Here is a 25,406-nt window from a genome sequence, read left to right on the forward strand (position 1 = left end):
TGCAGTGTAGCAATCTGTTGTTTTATTGGTGAAAAATGCCTTTGTATATCAAGCACAGACAAGAAATTATGCTTGAAGGTGATGTTCTGCAACATGCTAGCTTCTCTTCCGCCACTCCCCACCCCCGCCACCCTTAATTTTTTTTAAAAAATTAGGTAGTATGCTTAGTGGGCGTCAAGGTATAACTTGCACCTGCACCATGCCGAGGACCTAGAAAATAGTGTGCCAGGTGGTAAAAAAACTCAACAATAAATATTTCCTTTTTTCTTGACATTTATTCAAAAGAGAAAGATGAAGCTCTTCATCTTTTCTAAGATGCTTTAGTTCAAAATGCTTTAGGAATCACATGCCCTCCCAAGCTTCAAGAAGTAAAGGGTAGCCTAAGTTTTTTCTGAGCAAAATATGTTTGGAAATATGCATGGCTAATTATTATTAACCAATTGGTAAGTCTGCTGCTCATGCATATGAGAAGCAATTTAAGAATTTAAAAGTCCTAAGAGAAAAATATTCCAAGTGACATAGATAAATCCATGTGCTACGTATACATTACCCTGAATGCATCTACATAGTCTATCTTAAGAAAAAGGAAAAAAACATGAATATAAAATGGAAAAATATTAAACTGCTCAGGCTATAAAAGCTTAGGGAAAAGTGTCATCTATAGAAAATGACAACAGATGAAATAATTTTTTTAAAACTTCCCACTATAAAAATAAATTGGGATGCATAAAAATTAACAAATAATTTCAAGAAAAAATAAATACTGCCCATTACTCAAGATGATACGCAAATGACTAGTGGGTTTCAAGTAAATATTTTTCTCTCTCAGCAAATTCAAAGAAACAAAACCACATTAATTCACAATTTAATGGAAAAATAGAAACTAGATGTAATTAAATGACAGTACAAGTCACACTCGAGATAAGATTATGACTGCTCGAAGTATGAAATTAATGACAGGGAGTTCTTGGCCACTGCCAAATAGGATTTTAGATGCAATGGTGTTTGGTCCACTTCTTCCAAGAAAGTTATGCTCCCAAAAAATGCAGCAGGCACGCTTAGTTTCCTCTTTGTGAGATTAGAATGTAGTTTATCAATCATTTTCTTCACAACTCAGTTTTATCCCATTAATTACTGCTCTGTCTCTGGACTTTTGGACCAATACTTTGAATTCCTTCTTCTGGATTTGGCCGCTTCCCAGAGCACACTCCAACACTAAGTGATATTCTTCCTAGATTGAAGACAATTGAAGACAAACATGTACTTTAATGTCATCTTTGACTTTCACTCAACTCAAATCATAAATTGTGCAAAAATCATACCTTGTTGCACTAAGTGTTTTTTTTTACTGTCCCCGTGAACATAATGTAAAATTCCGCTGTTCCCTTGAGGGTAACCTATTAAAAAAAGGTGTTTTAATTTCTGAACAAAAGTATTTAGAAATCAACATTAAACTTTTTTCTTATAGTTTTAATAAGTATTACTAAATAATATTTAAGTATTATTAATTTTTCTGTCAGAGAGTTTGAAATATTGTACTGAATTTATTAGAAGTCACATTTTCTGTCACAAACAAATACCACCCTTAAATTATGTCTGAATATGAAATCTAACCTTATCCCTAATCATAAGTACAAAATAAAGCAAAAATTATCTGGGAGAGGACCCATAAGATATTCACTATAATTTCTTATTTTTGTTTCCTTGCTTAATAATGTCCCATTCTGTATCTTTATTTAATATTGTTAGAAAGCAAAGGCTCCCACTTTGTATTCTTAAGCTTAGTTTTTATTTGATTTATAACATACCCTCTACAGAAAATAAGTAAATCATAGATATAAAAATTACAGTGTACTAAGCATTACTTAAAGCAAGTATCTCTTTGAATGATTCAGTTATCTGGTAAACATTACTCTTGGCTACCATAAAATAATGAAGAGCAATTAATTAATTAAACTGCCTAACCAGTTCTAACACAACTCCTTCATTTGGGGTCCATTTAGAGGTCTTCATAGTAAAGAGTTGTTGTCAAGCCTACCTCACTTCTTTGGAGATCAGCTGGACTTTACTGTTTTAGGTATATTAATTGCTTTAGTAATTTAATGGTTTCCTCAGAGCAATTCCTATTTTTACTCACTATCCTTAAGCATGCCTATGCATAAACTACACCGCTGAAATCAATATATCTTGATTTGACAAGGGGATTTGAGTATCGCACTTTATTATTTAAGGGTGAAGGAACAGTGAATTCAGTTTTGAATTTTCCCACCTTGCTGGTGAATTCCACTTGTTCCTTTATGAGTCTCTCCAAGGGTGCATGATTGAACATTCCCTGTATGTCCTTCACTGATTCCCATTTGAGTACCTGAAAGAAAGCGAATATATATTGTTTTCAGGATTTAGAATTACACAAAAGGATATATTTAACATCATGCACAACTTATATTGTATAATGTAAATAAATCTAAATGAAAATTTCACATGTGGAAAAAGTAAGTACACCCCAATGTTTATCACTATAATTGATACCTATAATTAAAAACAGATGTACCAGATCAGATCCAAATGTTTACCATATTGTTAGAGAGGATCTGGGAGGTACCTGTGTTATCACATATTTAGTTGGCTGGTGGCATCACTATGCCTGGACTGAAAGAGCTCCGAGGCCTGCACAAAGATGATTTAAGATGCCTATGAGTCTGGGAAGGGATTTAAAAAGATTGACAATCATTTGGACATCAATCCACTGTCCAGAATATTATCTACAAGTGAAGAAGATTTCAAACAACTGCCAACCTGTCCAGCCCATCTCAGCAAGTTCAGCCTAAGAGCAGAATGGAAGTTGTTGCAAAAAAAAATCCCTAAGAACTCCAGAATTTCATCACATGATTTAAGGATAGCTCTCATGATTGATGTCAAGAGTGTATGGGTCTACCATTAGAAAGGAATTGTACCAGGAGGAAATGTTTGATGTCAAGAAAGAACTTCAGGGCAAGAACCTAAGTTTGTTCATTAACATCCAGATAAACACTAGGACAAATGGAACAATGTGCTCAGGACAGAAGAGGCAGCATTATTAGGACACAGCACCAGAAAACATGCACTGTCAATGCAACAATTAGACCCTTGTCCCTCATGGCTGGTGAAAGCCTCCAAGATGATGACCATTAGGCGAGTTCATGCAATGATAAATTCCTCATTTCAAGAGAAGCCATTCCTAGGACCTTTTAAGGAGGCTCTGGTTTGTCTTCTCCTTTATAAACCATCACTCGACTTTGGCTTATTATTATAATGCTGGTAGTCAATCAAATAGATTTTTATTTATGCTTCTTAGTTTTTCTAACCATAGGAGTAACTTACCACTTGTACCAATACAACCAGGAAGATTTTCACTTGAAGAATATCTCATTAGGCCACCATTTCCGTTTCCATTTCCGTTTCCGTTTCCATTAGAAGGCACTGAAGCAAGGAGGCCTAATCAAAATAAAATGTAGTGGCCTCAAACATGGAGTTGATTTTCTCAATAAGAATTAGAGCATTATTTTTAAAGAATCAATCCCATGCAAATACAGACTATATTTTAAATTAAATATCAATAATGCTGGAACTGTTACTCAGGAAGATGAAGACAACAATCCCACAAATAGTAATTAAAATGTTAGTAATAAACTTAATGTGAAAATATAGAAAATTAATATGAAAATAATAATTAATAATAATAATTAATATGAAAATATAGATAATTCTCCTTAAATAATAGTTAATTGTATTTCTAAAACAAAAGGCCAATGTTTTTTTCTTTTTTGCAATGTTCTGACCCTGAAAGGACCAGAGTCTATGTGATATTAATATTAATATATTAGCCATTAATTAATGTTAAAAGCTGCAACTTTTAAAAAGGTGAAATTAGAGAAAAGTGCAAAAGAAATAATTTTTCATTCTTCAGTCAGCCAATTATAAATATTGAACCAGGATTTCAGCAATTAAGTATGACTTTCAGGCCAAAAATCATGAAAGAAAAGTAAAATCAAAGCTTTCCATCATACCCAATCCTCTGTATCGGGATAATTGTTGGTAGATTTGTTTCATCCTTTCAATATTCAATCGACTCGCCTCAGCATGATTTACCATTGGCTTGGGGTAATTTATTCCTATTATACATTTTGCAGCTTTCTGCACTCCCTCAGGGGCATTCCAAGGATCATATATATACTTTGCAGGAAAACCTCTGAGTATAGGTAGATACCGTCTTAATTAAAAAAGAAAAGAAATTTTCTATCATTTTTATGGTTCATCATAATAATCCAGTATAATGTTTCATTTTAAACTAATGATGGTTCTTTACCTGATGTAGTCCCCGTTAGGATCAGTTCTCCTGCCAAAACCCACAGGACAGTAACAGTGGAAAAATTGCTGGAAAAATGAACTACAAGAGAGCCACATCCAACTGCCTGCATTCACACTCCAGTCTGCATCAAGAAGCAATTCTTCAAATACCTACAAAAAAAAAAACCCCAAACCAAAGAATTAATGTAACCCTATAATTACTCTTCCTCCTTCTCCTCCCCCCCAAGAATACAGTTTCAAGTAACAATTTGTCGGCATGCTGGCTTTTAAAATGTCCATGTCTAAGCACATAAGGAGAAAGTTGAGGAGAAATACATACTCCATACAGTAAACTTTTGAAATGTGCAAAGTCAGCAGACAACTCATTTATCTGCAGAAAGGGCTCAAGGTACAGTAGCTTACATATTTATAAAAACAGATAATGCAAATACATTGCTGGAAACAGAATATTTAAAACTAGTCGCATAAGCAATTAGTCACAGTATTACAGGACAATATAATCCCAGAGATCGCCCTTTTTGTATTCTATCGAACACTTATCATACATGTTTAATGTGTTAAAGTGAGTGTGGGACAGATTAGAGAAAACAAGGAAATATTTTCAATGCATATTATAATGCATAAGTGTTGACTCACCACTAGGTGTTGCTACTGAGCTAAACTACTTTATATTATATAACATTTACTGCTGGTGACAGAAGTTATGTGCATTTAATCCTATTGGTTCTGCATTAACTACACTTGCAGCAAACTCTAAAACTATATTTTCTTACAACTCCGGCCAAGAGTCTTCAACGTGGCTTCAAAATTGCAGGTAAAGGGTGGTAACTTTTTTTTTTATTAAAGAAGCAAATATGTCAAGACTTTAATAATAAAAAGATTTTCATACACCCTGCAGAAGAATCAACCGCAAACTGGCTATGCAGTACAACTTTTCTTAACGTTATTTAGAAACAAACTGAAATATCAAATCTTAAGGACAATACCAAAATTTATCAATGAGAAGAAAATTCTACCTTCATTCCTTCCTCCCAGCTAATCCACAGATCACCTCGAGTTAAGAAGCATGCCACAGCATGTCTGGCAAGATGATGAATCCAGCCTTCCTGACGCAGCTGGGTCATAATAGCATCAATCCAAGGGAATCCTGTGTGACCCTCTGCCCACTTGGCCAAAGCCTCCGGATTTTTGTCCCAAGGAATCTGCACGCATATGGGATTGCCTTCCATTTTATCAAATCGTGGATTATTAGTTGCTGCTGTGTAGAAGAATTCACGCCACAACAATTGTCCATACAGGGAAAGAGGAGGAGAGCTGTTCTTCTTCACCTGGAAATCATAGCATATGATTAAAAACTCACTTTTTAAATACATGTCTTAAATACACACAGATAAATCCAGGTGGTCAATTCATACCTTTTTGTACAAATCTGTTAATTTGAAGTAAAATAGACGGCAAGATAAACAGCCAAAACGTAGATAAGGACTAAGTCCTGTTGGACTTGCAAGAAGGGAATTCGCATTCATTCGAGGTCGTTCAAAGTTTGCAACCCAAGCCTTAAAAAGAAAAGGGGGCAGGAGAGTGGGGTATTGATATTTATTATTTGTTGAGATATGTTTCTTAACAGCATTTTAAAAACCAAGCTTGCAATGGCTATGATCAGTTTCTCAAAATCTCAGGATTACTTATGCATATTATTTTACACATCTTACTATTTATCATGTATTGAAGATGTTTAGTAAATTTATACTGCAGCACTTCACTTCTCCAGTATTTGAATACAAGCCTAGAAAACTACTTTACTGAAATAAAATTTGTATAGTGATGCTCATTCTATAAACGGTGTGAAGTATAGCTTGTTTCTTCAGGGGGTCTATATCCCAAATTTTCTGTTTGATACTCTATGTTGATTTAAAAGCCCAAGGGATACAAAGGATGGATAGGTGGGATTGCAAGGATCTATACCAGGGGTGGGCAAACTTTTTAGCTCGGGGGCCTCATTGACTTTTAAAATTTGACAGACGGGCCGCCACCTGGTGTCGAAATGCCTGTCATTACAAGTCAAAATCAAATGAATGCAATCGTTCAATCATTCACATCAAACCTTAATTCTGTACCAATCTTCGGCGGGCCAGATTAAAAAGACCAACGGGCCGGATGTGGCCCGCGGGCCGTAGTTTGCCCACCCCTGATCTATACAGTATAAAAATGTTAATTGTATAGTTGATACGTAAAATTATAGCTAATCAAATATTAAAGCATGCAAAATTATTTCTCAATAAAAATTATAGTGTTCAATACTTGACAACAAGCACACAGAAGATAGCACTCTAGTTTGTTTTATTAGCATTCTAGCTCAATTTTTTTCATGCCCCAATAGAGTAATCAACTACATTTATTTCTTGCTTAATGATCATTTGTTCAATGACTGAAATTTTGGCACTGAACAAAGGGAGTTATGACCTGTACCCAGAGTTGTAATCCCTGAAGTACGCCCATGGTCATAAATGTGGGCAATTGGCAGTGTGCCTGCTCTTATAACCTCTACCTGCCTACAACCCCCAGCATCTGGGCCATCCTGCACAGCAGTGCTGGCCTGAGCCTGAAGCTTTTAGGAATCTTAGCCAGCAGCCATCACCATTGCTACCACTCAGAAATGCTGCTTCACACTGATTTCTAAGATGTGCATGCCTTAGGAAACAGCACACTTGCTCCCATTGCCCAGCATTCCCAAGAATCTGTCACATGTCACTTGCCTCCAGGCAGTTTTTTTCCTGGTGTTGAGAGGCCCACACAGATTATGTAATGCAGCTCTTGGTCACACCAGGTCTTCTTTCCTGAAGCCGCCTTGGAGCCACTTCTATTGTTGGGGTGGTGCTAGAGCTAAAGTCAAGGCCTGGAGCAGTGGCAGCCAGCTGGCAGCTCTACTTGAGACTTAGGCCTGGCAGTTCTGCTGATGAGTGCCACACTGCAAGGCTGGGCTGAGGTAGCTGTGACTTTGAATTGTATTGCAGGACACACACACACACAGCTCACACCCTCCACCACCTGAGGAACCCCTGCGCTCCATTTAATGACTGCAACTATGAATGCCAGGATTGTAATTGTTGAGCAAAGTGGTCATGTGAGCATCTCACTTAACAACCAGAACAACTTATGACTGATATTCCGGTCTTAACTGTGCTCATCAGTCAAGGATTACACTTACACTTGGCAAACAACAAAGGTGAGCAACATACCTTTCTTTCCAAATGTCTTTCCAGTCTCGTGAGTGCTTCTGTTTCTCCTCCTGGCCAAACGGCGGAAGGCAATCCATCTGTATCAAAACCTATAGCACAGAAACCAAAACAAAATATATTAGTCAAATATTATTAGTCAAGCTACAAACTGAATAAGTTATAAAGCTTTAGTACATTAAACAATTATTACACATATTTTCAAAACACTGAACTGGCCCAATGCTAAATTTGCAAGTTAAGATTACTTTGAATAAATAATTATTGAATATTGAATTATTATTCAAATAATTTATTGCTCCTCAGTGCAGTGACAAATATTCTGAAATATCTCTCTCAACTACTATAAATCCTTGGTAAGTTATCGACACCCAATCTGGGAGCAAGTCTTCAAAATTTAACAACCAGGAACTTGCTCTTTTTTCCCTCACGATACAGCAACTATTTTCAATAAACTACATGGTTATTTGGAAACTCTACCGAATTATGTTACATATATATTCTAGAATAATGTCTGTGCAGAAGCATGCATTAATAGACAGTATCAGTTTCTTATAGAGTTTTAAGCAACATTTTAAATGACAAGATCAGGTAATCCTCAACTTACAACCATTCATTTAGTGACCATTCAAAATTACAATGGTACTGTCAAGTGACTTATGACCATTTTTCAAACTTATGACTTTTTTAGCATCCCTGTGGTGACGAGATCAATAAACTTGCCAACTGGCACGTATTCACGATGGTTGCAATGTTCCAGGGTAATGTGATCACCTCTTGCAACTTTCTGACAAGCAAAGTCAATTAGGAAGCCAAATTCACTTAACTGTGTTACTAACTTAACAACCGCAGTGATTCACCTAACTGTGGCAAGAAAGGTCATAAAATGGGACAAAACTCACTTAAGAACTGTCTTGCTAAGCAACAGAAATTTGGGACTCAATTGTGGTCATAAATTGAGAAGTACTGTTATTATCATTCAGATCCTGCTATTAGACCTTACTATCTTCTATATGCAAACTAAGCAGAGTCTCCTACTTATGACCACATATTAGAAGACACGTTTTTTAAAAATAATGCTCAAGCAATGGGGATGATATATCTTGGATTACCTAGTTCTTCAAGTGATGGAACTCCATATTTTTCATCATGATCATCAGAAACTGGGGTGGTACATTTTGACATGACTTCTTCAGTGATAGTTTCTACAGGCATCTCCAATGGTTCCATTCTACTTATTAGAGTTTGGAATCTCTTATAAGTAAGAGGTGGCTGGCCTCCATTTAATTCTATAATTCTACATAACAAAGAATTCAATGCTGGTTTATACTTTTAGAAACAGTATGTATGTTTATTGTGCAACTTTATAGTACATTTCTTACCTATATTACATTATGACATTTACTTCATATAATGAATAATTAGTAACTTCTCATTAGAAATATAGAAAAAACTAAGGGGTAGAACTAATACAGCAAATCCAATCATTTTAATACAAATAATTAATAAAATGGTCAATAACAATTTGATTACTCTGCAAATGAATGAACAGATCACTGGAAGGGTTACTTAACAATTGGTTACAAAGAAATTACTAGAAGAAAAAAGTATCTGACCAGCATTCAAATACTAAAAAAGCAGTTGAGCATAATTTTCTATATTCTTTGTGCATAAGTATTGTGGTGAATATTGTGGTGAATCCATGCCCTGTGAATTACATGTAGCTCATGTCCTTCTCATGGCATCACAAAATGAAGAGATGATGTCTATTTCTATTCCATATTTTTGACTCCCCCTCTCCCAAATAAAGGTCCCTTTCTAGAATCCAGAATCCCTTTTTAGGCTCTTGGAAGTGATTTCAGGACTGATATGGTAAACCTGACACCTTTTGGTTTGAGGGAGTGGATGGATATTTATATCCTGGGGAACACAAGAATCCATGAATTCATGGCCTTCATAAATCTTGGGTCTGGCACAGATGCTTTTAACTTCCCATTCCTTTCAGAGCACTTGAAAATTGATCTAGATGAGGATGAGATTATCCCCATATGTTCCTGTTTAGGGTGGCAAACTGCCTTTCAGGAAGTGACAAGGTCCTCCCTTTAGCTGTTGTGATCAATTTATGTAGGATTTTACTGACAGTCAACTCTCTCAGTTTTGACTCTTCATTAACAGAGTTCAATTGACAACAGGAGCATCTGACTGTATTATCTAGGGTTTTTGTCAAGCCTGTGAATTCCAAGGAAATATAGGGTGCTAGTATGATCGCCATCACTTTTTTAGACGTGAAGGGGTTGGGGGGAGAATGACTGACTGGATCTGAAAGCTTGTCAAAATTTCTCTTGAGGGTTTTTTTTCCAACAGCCTCGAAAGAAGCTATATGCAGCCTTTTCTGGAGACCCTCTCTGAATCCAGTTATTCTTGACAACTATTACCTTTAAAGTACTGGTTCTGACTTATGAAGTCCCTCATGGCTTGGCATCTAGATATATCCAGGGCTACATTATCCAGTCAAAATTGTCCTGAGCAGCAAGACTGCACTGAAAGAAGCTCCTGCTGATACCCGGATTTGGTTGGCTGTTACCAGGAAGTGTTGCTTTCCTGTTACAGTGCCAGTTCTCTGAAACAGCTTCCCTACTGACTTCAGGCTTGCCTCCTTCCCTGATAAGTCAAGAAGCAATTAAAGACAGCTCTTCCATAGGGATTTTTCCTATCGTACAAATATCACCAAATTTTCTGCTATGGTTTCACATCTCCAATGTTTAAAATATTTTTATTTTTAAACCTATCGTGACCATTTATTGTTGCATTTGTCTGAATCCTGTTACTATGGATATTTTAGTGATCTTTATCATGGATGTTTTACGTTTTTACCGTAAACTGCCACGAGTCTATTTGTTTCGTGTGTGTGTGTGTGTGTGTGTGTGTGTAGTGCTTAAACTGCTAAATTTGATTGGCATCCAAACCATCAATTATGCTACTAAATAATTTTAAAAATTGATATATTACAGGAAAATCCATGGAGCAGAGTCAAAGCTGGGGGAGCCAGCAAGGGGCCGGCTTTTATATACTGGCAGACTCAGCTCTATGTCACGGGAAGGAGTCTACCCATCCTGGACTCTCGACGCAGCATCGATGAGAAAACATTATTTTTCCCTTTTACACTTAAGAAATTGGTAACTTACTTGTCTAAGTCATATAAGGTATGCGATATCCGTACAATGACTTCCAATCCTGCTTCAGTGGCCAATTTTTTAATTGCTGCATCTCTCTCCTTTCCAAATGGTTCAGAGTCATATTCAATAGAAAGTTTTGAAATATTCCATTCCTATAATTTCAAGTAATAATGTGATTTTAAAAACTGCAATTGTCCCAAGTCAAGGAATAAGAAGGAATAATAAATGCTAATATATCCTGGATGCATAAAAACAAACGGCTGCATTCAATAGCAAATACAAAAAAAATATTCTCAGTGTACAAGCCAAGAATTCTGCTACAAAGGGTTTTAAGACCTTAGTTCTCATTTTTCAAATATGACAAAACTGGTCCCATAAAATGAATATTATATTAAACTATACAGTGATTTATAAATCCTTAGAGAGGTTTAGCCCCACTTTCTTAGCAGTGAGCAGACTTTACCATTTATAATTCAGTATCAATATAAGATCTCTGAGATTCCAAACTATATTTTTATTATTCCCCTCTTAAAATGTCTATATTCATAAAACTGGATTATATGCAATTAAGTCTTTCCTTCCCTCTTTTACAGGTGTACTCCTACAGTAGGCTATTTTTGTCTTAATTTGAATAGATTTTACCAAGAGATAACAAGGTGAAAAAATGAAATAGAACAGAAAGCTTCATGAATACACATTATTGCAACAAGGTACTGTAAGTTTAGATGTTTGCTTCATCTTTATAGATGGTCACATCAGTGCAATTTACAGATGGTAAATATTTATATCTAATATATCTAACCACATTATAATATAAACAGATAAAAAATTTAAAAGTAAGCAATCTGACTAGGTTTTTATTTTTAATTCCCAATGTTGTGATGCAAATTTTAGCCAAATTATGTCCATTAAGTATGCCCAATATATATTACTTTTATGTATAATCATAGTATTCAAGTAAGTTGAAATACTTTTGTACTTGCTTCAAATCATCTTCAAATTTACCTTGAAAAGCCTAGGAAATACGTCTGCAGGTTGTCCTCTAATCACAAATAACCGAGAGTTTAGTTTTCGTAAGTTGGCATCCAAGTCCTCAAGACACTGAAGGAGAAATCTGTAAGGAGGATGACATGACGGAATTATGTTTTTTTTAAAGTAGCTTCAAACACAAGATTTGTGCAAAAAGAGTTATAACCAATCATAATAAATTATCTTGGTTCTACAGATTACAGTGGTGTAAAGAGTGTGTGTATGTAACTTCAATAATATATCCTTAAAGAAATCCTTATAAAGACACTGTAATAAGATGATGTCATAATGCTGCTATTATACAAATGGAGGACTACAGCTGAAAGAGTGTGCAAACTTTGATAATGATGTACAGTATTTCCAAGTATTTCAGGTCAATGTACATTAAAACACACTATAGAAACTCTTACAATTCTGTTATCCTCTAAAAAATAAAAATGTTAATTGGAAATTTCTTACTGTATACTGATACTGTACCATGTATCTGTTAATTAGGCTCTCATCTATGCAAAGAAAGAATCTTTTGTTTCTCTTCTATCTCTCTTCATCCCATCCCTAAAACAATGTGCTCCCTATTCATAGTATGTTGCTGTTTGCAATGATTCAACTCTTGTTTTTCAAACACTCTTCAGTTGCACTCATAGTAGTTCTACTATTTTAAAGCGTCTGCCTAGGAAACTGCTATTGTACAAAAATACTGGTTCTAAAGGATTACACATAGCAAACATTGGCTATTATATAAAAAAATTCTGAAAGAAAAAGGCAATAGCAGTCTCTTAAAATGTTAAATATTCCTTGTGTCCTGTGCTGCTGATCTTCTTGAACCACCACACCTTCCCCACTTCAGTAACAGGTTGTTTACTAGAGCTGTAGAAATCTGAAATCCCTGCAAGGAATTCTAATCTGATTGTGGAAGTATCCATGGTCAACCTCTAAGTGGGTTGTGTGATAGCAAAAAGTTCTGTTGATTTATCTCCCAGACTAAGTAGTTGGAAGAAGACAACTTTGTCCAGCACCAAGAATACCACCTTAATTTCTCATGAACCAATATTGCAGTTGGCATTTGAAAATGAACAAAGGCTGCCACTGCCATTGCTGAAGACTTGAGATTGAGAATATATTCTGATTGTTGGACATCCATGAACTGCAATGGATTTAAGATAGGAATGGAAGTATGCCTATGGAAAGTACTGCCAAACAGACCCAAGAAGCTGATTATCTACAGTATAATAGGAATTGATAGCCATACATTTGGTAAATTCTGCAGTTGTCATTAACCTAAATAGCTCCAAAGTTAATGTAAGGATTAAAAAGAAAAGCTTTACTTTTTGGAAAACATCAAAAGGGTGGATCAGAATGTGGATCCTGGAAAATTAAAGGGCTAGATGGGCTTGAAAACACACTGCTCAAAAAAATAAAGGGAACACTTAAACAACACAATGTAACTCCAAGTCATCACACTTCTGTGAAATCAAACTGTCCACTTAGGTAGCAACACTGATTGACAATCAATTTCACATGCTGTTGTGCAAATGGAATAGACAACAGGTGGAAAGTGTAGGCAGTTAGCAAGATATCCCCAATAAAAGAGTGGTTCTGCAGGTGATGACCACAGACCACTTCTCAGTTCCTATACTTTCTGGCTGATGGTTTGGTTACTTTGGAATGCTGGTGGTGCTGTCACTCTAGTGGTAGCATGAGACCCAGTCTACAACCCACACAAGTGGCACAGGTAGTGCAGCTCATCCAGGATGGCACATCAATGCGAGCTGTGGCAAGAAGGTTTGCTGTGTCTGTCAGCGTAGTGTCCAGAGCATGGAGGCGCTACCAGGAGACAGGCCAGTACATTAGGAGACGTGGAGGAGCCCGTAGGAGGGCAACAACCCAGCATCAGGACCGCTACCTCCGCCTTTGTGCAAGGAGGGACAGGAGGAGCACTGCCAGAGCCCTGCAAAAATGACCTCCAGCGGGCCACAAATGTGCATGTGGCTGCTCAAACGGTCAGAAACAGACTCCATGAGGATGGTATGAGGGCCCGACGTCAACAGGTGGGGGTTGTGCTTACAGCCCAATACCGTGCAGGATGTTTGGCATTTGCCAGAGAACACCAAGATTGGTAAATTCGCTACTGGCGCCCTGTGCTCTTCACTGATGAAAGCAGGTTCACACTGAGCACATGTGACAGATGTGACAGGGTCTGGAGACGCCATGGAGAACGTTCTGCTGCCTGCAACATCCTCCAGCATGACCGGTTTGGCAGTGGGTCAGTAATGGTGTGGGGTGGCATTTCTTTAGGGGGCCACACAGCCCTCCATGTGCTCACCAGAGGTAGCCTGACTGCCATTAGGTACCGAGATGAGATCCTCAGAGCCCTTGTGAGACCATATGCTGGTGCGGTTGGCCCTGGGTTCCTCCTAATGCAAGACAATGCTAGACTTTGTGTGGCTGGAGTGTGTCAGCAGATCCTGCAAGATGAAGGCATTGATGCTATGGACTGACCCACCCGTTCCCCAGACCTGAATCCAATTGAGCACATCTGGGACATTATATCTCGCTCCATCCACCAACGCCACGTTGCACCACAGACTGTCCAGGAGTTGGGGGATGCTTTAGTCCAGGTGTGGGAGGAGATCCTTCAGGAGACCATCCGCCACCTCATCAGGAGCATGCCCAGGAATTGTAGGGAGGTCATACAGGCATGTGGAGGCCACACACACTACTGAGCCTCATTTTTACTTGTTTTAAGGACATTACATCAAAGTTGGATCAGCCTGTAGTGTTTTTTTCCACTTTAATTTTGAGTGTAACTCTAAATCCAGACCTCCATGGGTTGCTAAATTTGATTTCCATTGATAATTTTTATGTGATTTTGTTGTCAGCACATTCAACTATGTAATGAACAAAGTATTTAATAAGAATATTTCATTCATTCAGATCTAGGATGTCTTATTTTTGTGTTCCCTTTATTTTTTTGAGCAATGTATTAACCTTTGAGGTTTATAAAACAATATATGAGGTCTTTAAAATTAATTATTAAGATATCCGTTCTCCCCCGCCCCCCTAAAAAAAAGTGCTGTTGATTGGAAAATGAACAGATAAGAAAGAAATTAAAGGAGAGAACAAAATATTATTCTTAAAGTTGAAAAAAACAACACTATTTGACTATAGAAGATATTAAGGCTATTTGGGAACAATATACTCAGAAGTTAAATACAGGAAGCTACTTACAAGAGAGATACTATGGCAAAGGATACAGAGGAACAACAGATTTTGTTGCATAAAACAGAGACTAAAACTGATTTGAAAGTAAACTTGGAGTTTTAAAAAATTCTGGATTACAAAAGTGAAATGGAAAAAGATGCTGCTGTTCTGAAAATGGATTTTAAACTATGGTAAATGATGCCAAAATGGATTTATAAATGAAATCAATTGAAGTCTTAATAATGAAAGAGGACATACAAATCAGAATAATAAATCAGAAGAGTGCCTTGGAAAGCCTTATCTTGGATTTACAAAAGGAATGCATGAAATCAAGGAAACTCTGGGAAGAGACAAAAGAAGAATTATACTACTCAAGCTGTTTCTGAAAGAAGGAAATAAAATAAGAAAGCAACATGTGGGACATTACTTGATGATGATGGGATTAAAGATCAAGCTTTTAAAAACTAAAAAGGTTTTTTGTAGTTTCTAGTAGCTGTTAATAGGGTTTTCTTTTTACTAAAACTGAATGAGGAGGCTTTAGAGATCTGTTCTAAGTAGAGAGATTTCTTTTGCCTTTTTTAGACTGAGTGATAATTTTGGATTATAAAATTGAAGTTTTTCATTAAGATTTAAATATGTTAATGTTAATATTTTTAGGAACTCTTATTTTGCTAATTAGAACTAAACTATGTCTTTTTCCAATTTGATTATTGATAAAGGTTGAGACATGAGAAGAGGGTTTTTTAATTGAAGCAGTAGAGAAGGTATCAACTTACATTGTGTATAACATTTTCTATGTACACGTCCTCAACTTACTACCTTACAATTGAGCCCCAAATTTCTGTTGCTAAGCAAGACAGTTAAGTGAGTTTTGCCTCGTTTTATTACCTTTCTTACCACAGTTAAGTGAATCACTGCAGTTAAGTCAGTAACACAGTTAAGTGAATCTGGCTTTCCAATTGACTTTGCTTGTCAGGTTTCAAAAGATGATCAAAATGATCTTGGGACACTGCAAATGTCATAAATATGAACCAGTTGCCAGTGTCCGAATTTTCATCACGTGATCATGGGGATGCTGGAAAGGTTGTAAAACTGTGAAAAACAGTCATAAGTCATTTCTTTCGGTGCTGTAGTAACTCTGAATGGTTACTAAATGAACTGTTGTAAGTCGAGGATTGCTGTATTATATAAAGGAAGGAATATATTAATTATGGTCAAAGCTAGGAACAGTAACTTATCAAAAACAAGTACTTATGTTATACTGATAATTTTTGTTCATGTATGCTTTTTACTGGTCCACGAAAAAAAAAAATCTACTGTAATAAGAAAAAGATATATAATTTCAGTCTTCCAAGTACCTTAAACATTCTAAAGACAGCCAGTTTCATAAATCTTTGCTAGTATTACCTTTGGTGTGTCTCTCTTATTCAGTTTTGATACATGATTTCTCAGGGCTTACTTCAATATGAATCAACAGGAAAGTTTTGTTAAATAGGCCGTTGCTCTAGCAACCAGCAAGGCTGTTCAGACTACTCCCGTCACAATGACCTACTTTAGAGATCATGCTACAACAGTTTCATAACTTGAATTTCAAGTTCATCACCACAATGTTTTGAACAGATCAAGCTGCACTTCTACAAAAAAAATCAGACATTTGTTAGAAAGGAAATAAAAACTTACTAGTCTACACTATTTCATACAACTGCATCTTTAAAGCTTAACCAATTTAAATGCCAAAAAATACAGGTAAAATGAATTATTGTACTCATAAAAATGCATTATGAAGCTTTTCCATTCATTGTTCCTCCATTCTCACCAACATGTAATCAAAATCAACGTAGTTCTAATATCTACCAACAAATATAGAAGACAGAAGACATCTATGAGGATACATACTGATGATGGTGGCTAAACCTGGTTAACATCGTAACATCCACCCAGGCATCCCTTTAAAAACAAAACCTTCAAATCTAGAAAAGGTCATCGATCCCTAAATAACTCTTCTCTAACACAATTCTGTTCTGTCAACCTAACACAGGGGCTGGGATAATATTTGGGGCCCACGAGATTTACCATGTGCTAGTACAAACCATCAGAAATACACATAATGTCCTACCTGTCAATGAATACTTCAGCTTCAACCATAACAACACAAGAGCACACAATAGATACAAACTCAATGTTAACCGCACCAAACTTGATTGCAGGAAATACGACTTCAGCAATAGAGTGGTCAATGTATGGAATACTCTACCCGACTCTGTAGTTTCTTCCCCAAACCCCAAAAACTTTAACCTTAGACTGTCTACTATTGACCTCACCCCTTTCCTAAGAGGTCTGTAGGGGTGCATAAAGCGCACCAACGTGCCTACCGTCCCTGTCCTATTGTTTCTCTTATTCTTCTTTTATTTTTCTTATATGTACCCATTTCATGTATTCACAACTATGTATACACTTATACTTATTATCTTGTAAACAATTGGCAAATAAATAAATAAATAAATAAATAAATAAATAAATAAATAAATAAATAAATAAATAATCGCCCCACTAAAATACATTGTGGAAAGAAAAAATCTGGCTCTTTTCAGAGCAAAAATGGGAACGGCTAAATTTTCACCACGATTATCAATGACAAATGCAGCTATTTTTAATTCTTTTGTGGCTAAACAACAAGGAGTTTCAAAGATCACAAAAGGGATATCAATGGATTAAATGTTACAGACTTACACTTACTGCAATAAGTCAAGATGCAATAAAACAAAAATCTTTTTTTTTACTGGTGAAAGTACAGAATGTAGAAAGTTTTGTCTCAAAGCAAAATTCTTCTTAAGTCTGATTCTTAAAATCAACTAAGTTGTAACATAACTTTTGATTATGAAAATATGGTCAAGTAAAATATATACCATATATATAACTGACTTTCAAATAATTGAATAAAAGTTTAATTTTAACCTAAATTAAAATCCTATTCTACCCAGACTTGTATGCTTCTAATCCTGCTCTTAAAAGGCCATGTTTCACTTGCATAATGTTTTAAGTCAGCAGTACAATCAAAGCAATATTACCTTTTTTTCTTTGTCAAAATACTTTATACCTAGTAAACTCAACTCCTCCACAGAAAGCACTTTTTAATTATTATAAACATTTGTGAGCAGTGTAATTTATTTTGCAAGCTGTGCCAGGCAAAACAAAATTCCTCATTGCTAAATATAGGATATTTTAAAAAAATTTAAATAAAGTTTTAATTAAAAGAATATAAACAAAAAATTCCCAGAATGTACCAATAATATTTCACCAATAACTTTATTTGCAGCATAGTTTTTCTAATTTAATAGAGACCTATATTGAGGGAAACATTTAATTTAGTAACAGAACCAGCAACAATTAAGCAAACCATTCTACATATAGGTTTTCATTAACATTAAGATGTATGCATTTGTATCTCGACTTTAGAAAGTAGAGAACTGAGAGAAAAAGATGCTAATGGCAGATGACTTTTTCAACCCTTCCTGAATGTTATATCCTCTGCCTTCAAAAACAACTTTTAGTGACAAAGTCCGTCAGGAAGTGACTGTCCATAAGCTCCTTCCTGTTCATGTTCCTCAAGGTAAAATTTTCATTTTTGACATTGTGAAAACGAATACCCTAATGCACTTTCTTGGAAAGCTGACCAGAAGTATATGAAATACTTTACACTCCTTTTTCATTCTACTTATTTAATGCAAAGGCAACAATGACATGGATAAATTATGTCATCCTTTGCCATCTTGATTCCCCCTCCAAATATGTTGGGCTTCTATCACCAAATTTGCCATATTTCACTGCTGGTTGGGAAATTATAAAATCAAAGTCCAATAAAGCAGATGGATACTAATTTGGAGATTGCTGAACTAGATTATCTAATCTCTTACTGAATATAATGAGTATATCAATTTGTTAGTTGCAAGGAATATAGCTTTTATTTCTGAATCACAGTGCTGAAACGTACATTATTTTAATAGATTATAAGATGTTAATTTTCTGTAATATAGGTTTTTATTCACTACTTTATAGTCTTAGTTCTCAGAGTTCATGTTGCATACATGACTCATGTCACTTGTTATACAATTTCTGCTCATCTTAAACATTCAGATTAACTACATAAAACAATGCTACGTGAGAGCTTTCTTCAATTGTAGTTTTATCTTACAGAAACTATTTTCTTACCTTAAGTAATAAAACACTTTATTATTTTATCAAAACTATTTTATAAACCTATTAATATAACAATGTCAAAGAAAGACTTCAACTGTTAAAAATCTTCAAAAGATTTGCTATATGGACAATGTACCAAGGGTGGTTAACACTAAGTTACGTCAACTATAATGAATGCTGCGAGTTAATTTTTTCTTTATATTTTCCTTCCTTTTTTGCCTTCGATTTATTTTGGTATTTTTACCATGATAATAATATAGTAGATATGGGTGCATACTATAAATATTTTTTATTTCAGTAGTAGTAACTTGTTTGCTAATCAGCTTAATACAGTATAAAATTGCTTTTAAATTGAAAATCTGAGTCATGTACGAAATTTTGAGCTCCTTATTTTTGTCTAATACATTGTTTGTCAACCTTGGCAACTTCCAGTTATGTGGACTTCAACTCAAAATTCTAATCAACGGCTATGCTGGCTGTGGAATTTTGGAACTTGAGGTCTATACATCTGGAATCTATGCAAAAGAAAGTACCTTCACTGGTTTTCTTTTAGTGTAGCTTTCCAGAACAAAAGGTCACTTATATGTATGTACTTGCTATGGACAGACGCTATATGACAAGAGATATATAATTGATGACATACTTTGGGACAGAGTTCCCCAAACTTTTCGGCTTTGCGGACTGGCAGGGGACAGGAGATGGCATATGCTTGCCCATCACTTCTGTGGCCTGGGTCCAAAAAGCAGGGGCCAGTATTGGGCCGCAGCTGGGGTTTGGGGACCCTGCTTTAGGACACAGATATATGCAACCAAATTAAGAGCCAGAAGAAGTGTGCACCCGAATATCTTCTTGATTTTTTCTGTGCCTAAGCAGGATGCATTACTATTTCAATCAATTAACTTATTCTAACCCTCAACACATTCAAATATTGATTTGTTCCATGCCAATAACATGACACACTAGGAAAAACTAACAGTTCCCTAAATTTATGAAGATCTAGCTCCTTACTGTCCTTGGCATTAGTTTTAGAGCTCATTGTGATCTTATTTTTTTTTGTATGAGTTTGTCTTCGTTTACATCAGGGGTGTCCAATCTTGGCAATTTTAAGACTTGTGGACAGCTTTGCTGGCTGAGGAACTCTGGGAGTTGAAGTCCACAAGTCTTAAAGTTGCCAAGGTTGGACACCCCTGGTTTACATTATACATTGTTTTAAAACAGTAAGTTACCCAAGTTCTTTTAGAGTTGGGTTCCCTTGAAATCAAGTATAAATAAGAAAGCCATGAGTGTATTTCTCCATAAGGGTTCCTCACCTTGATTTCATTTTACCCTTCTAAAGCCATTGAGTATTGAGGAAAAAGCTTTTTTATTAGACATTTAACATTTCACAGGAATAATCCTCAATTAATTGTTAGTAGTGAGGCTTTTCCTAATTGTACACCAGATGTATATGAATATGTAATAAACCTTAAGAAAAAAGAGCACAATTTCACATATGGAGATTAAAATCAGATAAAAATGTATTTATCACTTCTAGGAAAACTGAGGTCACAACCCACCCGCAGTGTTGAATGCAATTTTATGTCCCTGGAGGATTCTATCATTATTGTGAAAACTGATGACAATTTCCCACTTATATTCTCAGGGTGAATCATTCAACTTGCAGTTTCAGAGCCTCACACAACTATCCCAAGATCACTTAAAAACAATAATTCTTCTCACCATTTTAAAATGGGACACAAACTCCCAAAATATAGTCTTACTTTTGAAAAATTACTATTTTGGTTGCAGAAAATAACTACTGTAGTTTTATTTATAACAAATTTCTACCTTGTACTTAATTTCATGGGCAACTTGCTTGTTTTTGTGACTAGCCAGACCCACATGGCAACCATTTCTTCAAATTCTGAAATATATGGGACTGATGACTTCTGCTTTATAACAATAAGATAAAATACTTAATGGATATTTTATTGTACCCAAGGAACTCTTTATTTTTACATCAAAATAGAACAATGGTTTATACAATATTTAGTAAATCAAAGATATTTTACACAAGAGTCACAGAAACTTTAACAGAACATAGATTTTTTTCAAGAAGGAAACTTGTTGCAAATTTATTTTTCTTAATTTTTTAATAAATAGGCCGCATTCAGAAAAAAATGAGTTACATAGTAAAACTTCTGAATACTGTATTAAGTTTTCACAATATGAATACCACCGACTATGCTACAGGAAAATAATGAAGAGAAAAGAGGTCAATGATTGCTATATGTCACAGCAGGCTAACTATTATGCACAGCATGTCAGTAGGTCAGTTGTAATGAAACTCATTCATAAGTTTAATATGAATTTTGCACACATCTTACTACTTCACAAACTAATATTTCCATTAAACCTCACTTCATCATGCCCAGAATTTTTGTATACATTCTAAGCATTTCCTCTACTTCTTTCTCTAGCATACTTTTAACAGCCTATGGGAGTGTGCAGAGGGAAAGTAAGATACAATTCTTGCTAACCTGTGAATAACTATTGAATGACCTATGAAAGCAACATTGATACATGTTCAATCTCTTTCTCTTGATCTCCCCAATAGTGAGAGGTCCAACAAACCCAGGCAATATCATCCACAGCTTATTATATCTTATACATCAGGAACACTATCTGCATATAAGGCTAAATCAACAATGAATCAGCTACTGAGAATAGCCTTGTTTTTCATTTTTCTTGCCTACTGGCTACTACTGCTGTTGCCATTATAAACAGTCCTATAACCCTGTTAGGTCAAAACAAAGACAAACAGAAAATTGTTTTCAGACTTTAAAAAATATGGTATCCTAAAAACACTGAGCCCTTAAATATTTGAAAATGATTTTATGCCTTGATCCTTGCTTTAGAATGTTAAAATATTCTACTGAAACTGTACCAATTATACCCACATCAGTTACACCTCAAAAGATGTCTTGCATTGTTTGGCAAAATTGTCTATTGCTGACTGAGAATGGCTTACTAAAATAACACTTTCCTTAGACTGGCAAGGATTAAACTTCTACAAGCAAAGTAGATGCTCTACCTCTCAACAATAGCCGCATTCTACACTTTTGCTATGGTTGAGTATCTGCTTTCCATATTCCCTAAGGGAGTAAAGTTTACACTCACCATGCTAAATTAAATCCATAACACATCATATATTTCTAATTTTACAGCTTTTTAAAAAGTAAGAAACAGAACCAAATAGCTAAAAATAAGGAGTTTAGCAACATCTTTTCCAACTAACAAATGATGTTGAAAGGCATGAACCGTGGTGATAAGGAATGCGCTTCTGAAGCTTTCACTTGATCTAATTTTGATGCAGCTCACAAAAAGCTTATATTTCTATTCAATACACTTCCTGTTAAGCACTATATTCAAACAGGTACCCCCAGTGTTCTACTCTAACTCGAGAATTTTGGGCAGTTCTTTCACAAATTCTACAAACTCAATACTGGTTATGAAACATCCAATTGAAATGCAAGTGTGTGCATAGCAACAGGAGGGATTGCAAATGTCATTCTTTACTGACAGCATCGGGAAGAGACTGGAAAAGATCCAATTAGGAAAATTACAGGACACAGGAAGCAAAAGTAGGGATAGCAGTGTGACCAATATATACAACCAAGCAACAAAACGGAGTGACTTTTACAGTGCAAGGAAAATAATGTGGAAATCAAGACACACACACAAAAATCATCTCTTATACTATTTTCATCTCATGAGCCTTGGCAGAGGTTACCCTGCTCTACTGTCTCAAGAAACGTGATTATAAACATCCATTTTGGATCCGCTAGAAAGAAGAGAGCCATTTGATTCACGCAAAACATCTCCAACCCAACCTACCTAATGCCATGATTTGGTATTAACCTTCCAAGCCTTTTCCCCCATGCCGGAAGAAAAAGGCAGCGCACCCTTTTGCAGTTTATAAAACCTTTTAGGCCTGCTTTAAGAAACGGGGGCTGAATTCAGAAGGAAATAAGCGCCACTTATCGAGCCCATTTCACCGAAAACAGGCGGGAGAGTGTCAACACTCCCCCCCCACCTTCCCTTCCCTCTCGAACATTGAGACGTCAGAAACGATGCCTAAGGAAACCCGGGGGGTTGTATAATCAGGCGCCAGTGCGCATGCGCATCGACTCCGAATTTTGGGGTGGGGGGGTTTGAGAAGCGATCAGCTCCATCCAAGGAGCCGCCGCCACCTCCGCCTCATGCCCGCTCACCTCCACCGGTTGATTCCCACGTTGGAGGATCCCGCGAACCAGGGGTCCAGGATGTAGACGCAGCGCACCGTATCGGCCCCCTCGATGACTTCCCTCAGCGCTGGGTTGTCGTGGAGTCGAAGCCCCTTGCGGAACCAGTGCACCGAGTTCACCCCCATTTCCGACAGCCGGGCGGATTCGCCGGGGGTGGGTTGGTGGGCGGTGTGGCGAGCGGTGGGGTCGGCTGGTCAGGTGGAAGAGCGTCGCCGGCTGTTCAGGAACGAGCGAAGTTGCCTTCGCGGCTCATGTCGGGATAGAACCCGCTACTTAAGAAGGCGAGGGCGGAAGATTCCGCTCGAGCGCGTCTCTCTTAAGCCCCGGTGGAGGCAGCGGCTGCGGCGGTGGAAGCAGCGGCTTTGGTGGAGATGGCCGGCAGATGGAAACGCATCACCCCCTTTTTCCTCAGCCTCGTATGTCCACTCACAGCAGGGGAAGGAGCCCCACAGCGTTCCGTAAACGCGGCGGCAAAGAGAGAGGGAGCGGCTCGGTCGCTGGGCTTCTTCTTCCTCCTCGCTTCTTCCCTCACCAAAGCCAAGTCTCGTCTCGCCTCGCCTCACCAACCGAACGACCTACCCCCTCTCCTCGCCGCTCGCCCTGTGACTCTACGCAGCTCTGCTGAATGACGCGATACCGAGCCCCACCCTCTTCCCCTCATTGGCCGACGGCTCCACGTGATCGCCGCCGCCTCACGTTTCTCAAATGTGTTTTGTCTGGTGGGCGAGAGGCGGGTGGGCCTCGCCGGGTTCCGACGTCGCCACGGCGTTATGCAAGACGCGGCCCGAAAGAAAGAGGCGGGAGCGAGGGTGGGACGAAGGAGGCAAAGCGAGTGCTCGCCAAAAAAAAGCGAGGACAAAGGGTGGGGGGGTGAGTGGCTCTTTTGACCCACCCCTCTGTCCCCAGAGCAAAAAAAAAAAAAAATGGGGTGAAGCGTGGAGGCTTCCATGAAACGCGTTGGTTTTAGGGCACTCAGACGAATCCGGCGAAGATCCGTGTATAATAAGCACCGGGAACCAGTGTATCTCCTTGGCGCTTCCCAAAACGTCCCCTTTCTTTTCCTCCCACTTTCCCGCGCTTCTTTCTGGATTGGGATGCCTGGACTCTGCGTGTGCCCACCTGCAAGGTTGCAGCAGTCAATGAAAGCCAACAGAGAACGAGAATCGGAGTCTTCAAAGATCTGGCGAGCGCGTTAACGTGCATCTTCCTGGCTATAGTTGATCATTACACAATACCGTTATGAAATGGCCCATTGCAAATGATACTCTGTGTGTTTGCAGACTATCACGTTAACTGCCCCGCAGTTGGCACATGAGACCTTAAAGACGATATTCACCGATTAAAAACAAATAATGCAATAACAAGAGTGCGTCTGTTACATTTTACAGAATCAGACTTGGAAATTCCATTGGACACGGGTTTGTATGTGAACATACATAGGGACAATACAATAAATGTCTCATAACTGTGAAACGTGATTTAATACCGTATAACAATGGACTTGATTCTTATGGAGAAGCTAACAAATACCATACTATTGCCTAACATTGTGCACAAATCCATAATCTTAATCTAAATAATGAAGATACCAATGTTAGATCTGAATTTGTAGTAACCCTAGGGAGTTACAAAACACAAGCATTTCTCCATTCTGTGTGGAAAAGATTTTTGAACCATATAGGATATTTTTTTAAGTCAGATGCAGCCCATAATCCATCCCTAGTTTAAAGGATGTAAGACAGGTAATGTAGCATAATCAACTTTATTTTCCAGTCAACAGAATACGTAAGAAGTTCAGGGGAAATGACTAGGAAGGAGGTACTGTGAACTACAACATCAACTGCCTATGGCAGTTGCCTCATGCTCCCTAATGGTAGAGATTAATTTAACTATAGAGGTATTTAGACTAAGAAAAAGGGAAGAATAAAATGAAA

The 25,406-nt window shown here is 37.1% G+C and overlaps 1 protein-coding gene across 2 annotated transcripts; it reads right to left on the reverse strand.

The window, feature by feature from the left end:
• Positions 1 to 24,082, reverse strand: CRY1 (cryptochrome circadian regulator 1). Of its 2 annotated transcripts, none has more exons than XM_026694972.2 (13): positions 23,440 to 24,082; positions 11,765 to 11,873; positions 10,769 to 10,911; positions 8,696 to 8,880; positions 7,587 to 7,675; positions 5,763 to 5,903; positions 5,364 to 5,675; positions 4,346 to 4,497; positions 4,047 to 4,249; positions 3,361 to 3,474; positions 2,270 to 2,365; positions 1,323 to 1,397; positions 1 to 1,231 (listed from the first exon to the last, which is right to left on the reverse strand). In XM_026694972.2, the coding sequence occupies exons 1-13, from the start codon at positions 23,595 to 23,597 to the stop codon at positions 1,128 to 1,130; spliced, it is 1,881 nt and encodes a 626-aa protein (XP_026550757.1). In that variant the 5' UTR covers positions 23,598 to 24,082; the 3' UTR covers positions 1 to 1,127. The 2 variants fall into 2 exon arrangements, with proteins under 2 accessions (XP_026550757.1, XP_087824532.1); XM_087968406.1 differs by lacking the exon at positions 23,440 to 24,082 and adding an exon at positions 23,063 to 23,152.
• Positions 24,083 to 25,406: the final 1,324 nt, after the last annotated feature.

This window comes from Notechis scutatus, chromosome 6 (assembly GCF_049901735.1).
Source record: "Notechis scutatus isolate UNSWTSFEM ecotype Mainland chromosome 6, rNotScu1.2, whole genome shotgun sequence".
Taxonomy (NCBI): Eukaryota; Metazoa; Chordata; class Lepidosauria; order Squamata; family Elapidae; genus Notechis; species Notechis scutatus.

Coding starts and splice junctions, on each gene's coding strand:
- CRY1 (XM_026694972.2), bottom strand. CDS start 23,597: ATGGGGGTGAACTCGGTGCACTGGTTCCGCAAGGGGCTTCGACTCCAC. Junction 7,676..8,695: donor TCCATCACTTGAAGAACTAG/GTAATCCAAGAT, acceptor TCTGTGCTATAG/GTTTTGATACAGATGGATTG. Junction 3,475..4,046: donor ATCCCGATACAGAGGATTGG/GTATGATGGAAA, acceptor TATTTTGATTAG/GCCTCCTTGCTTCAGTGCCT.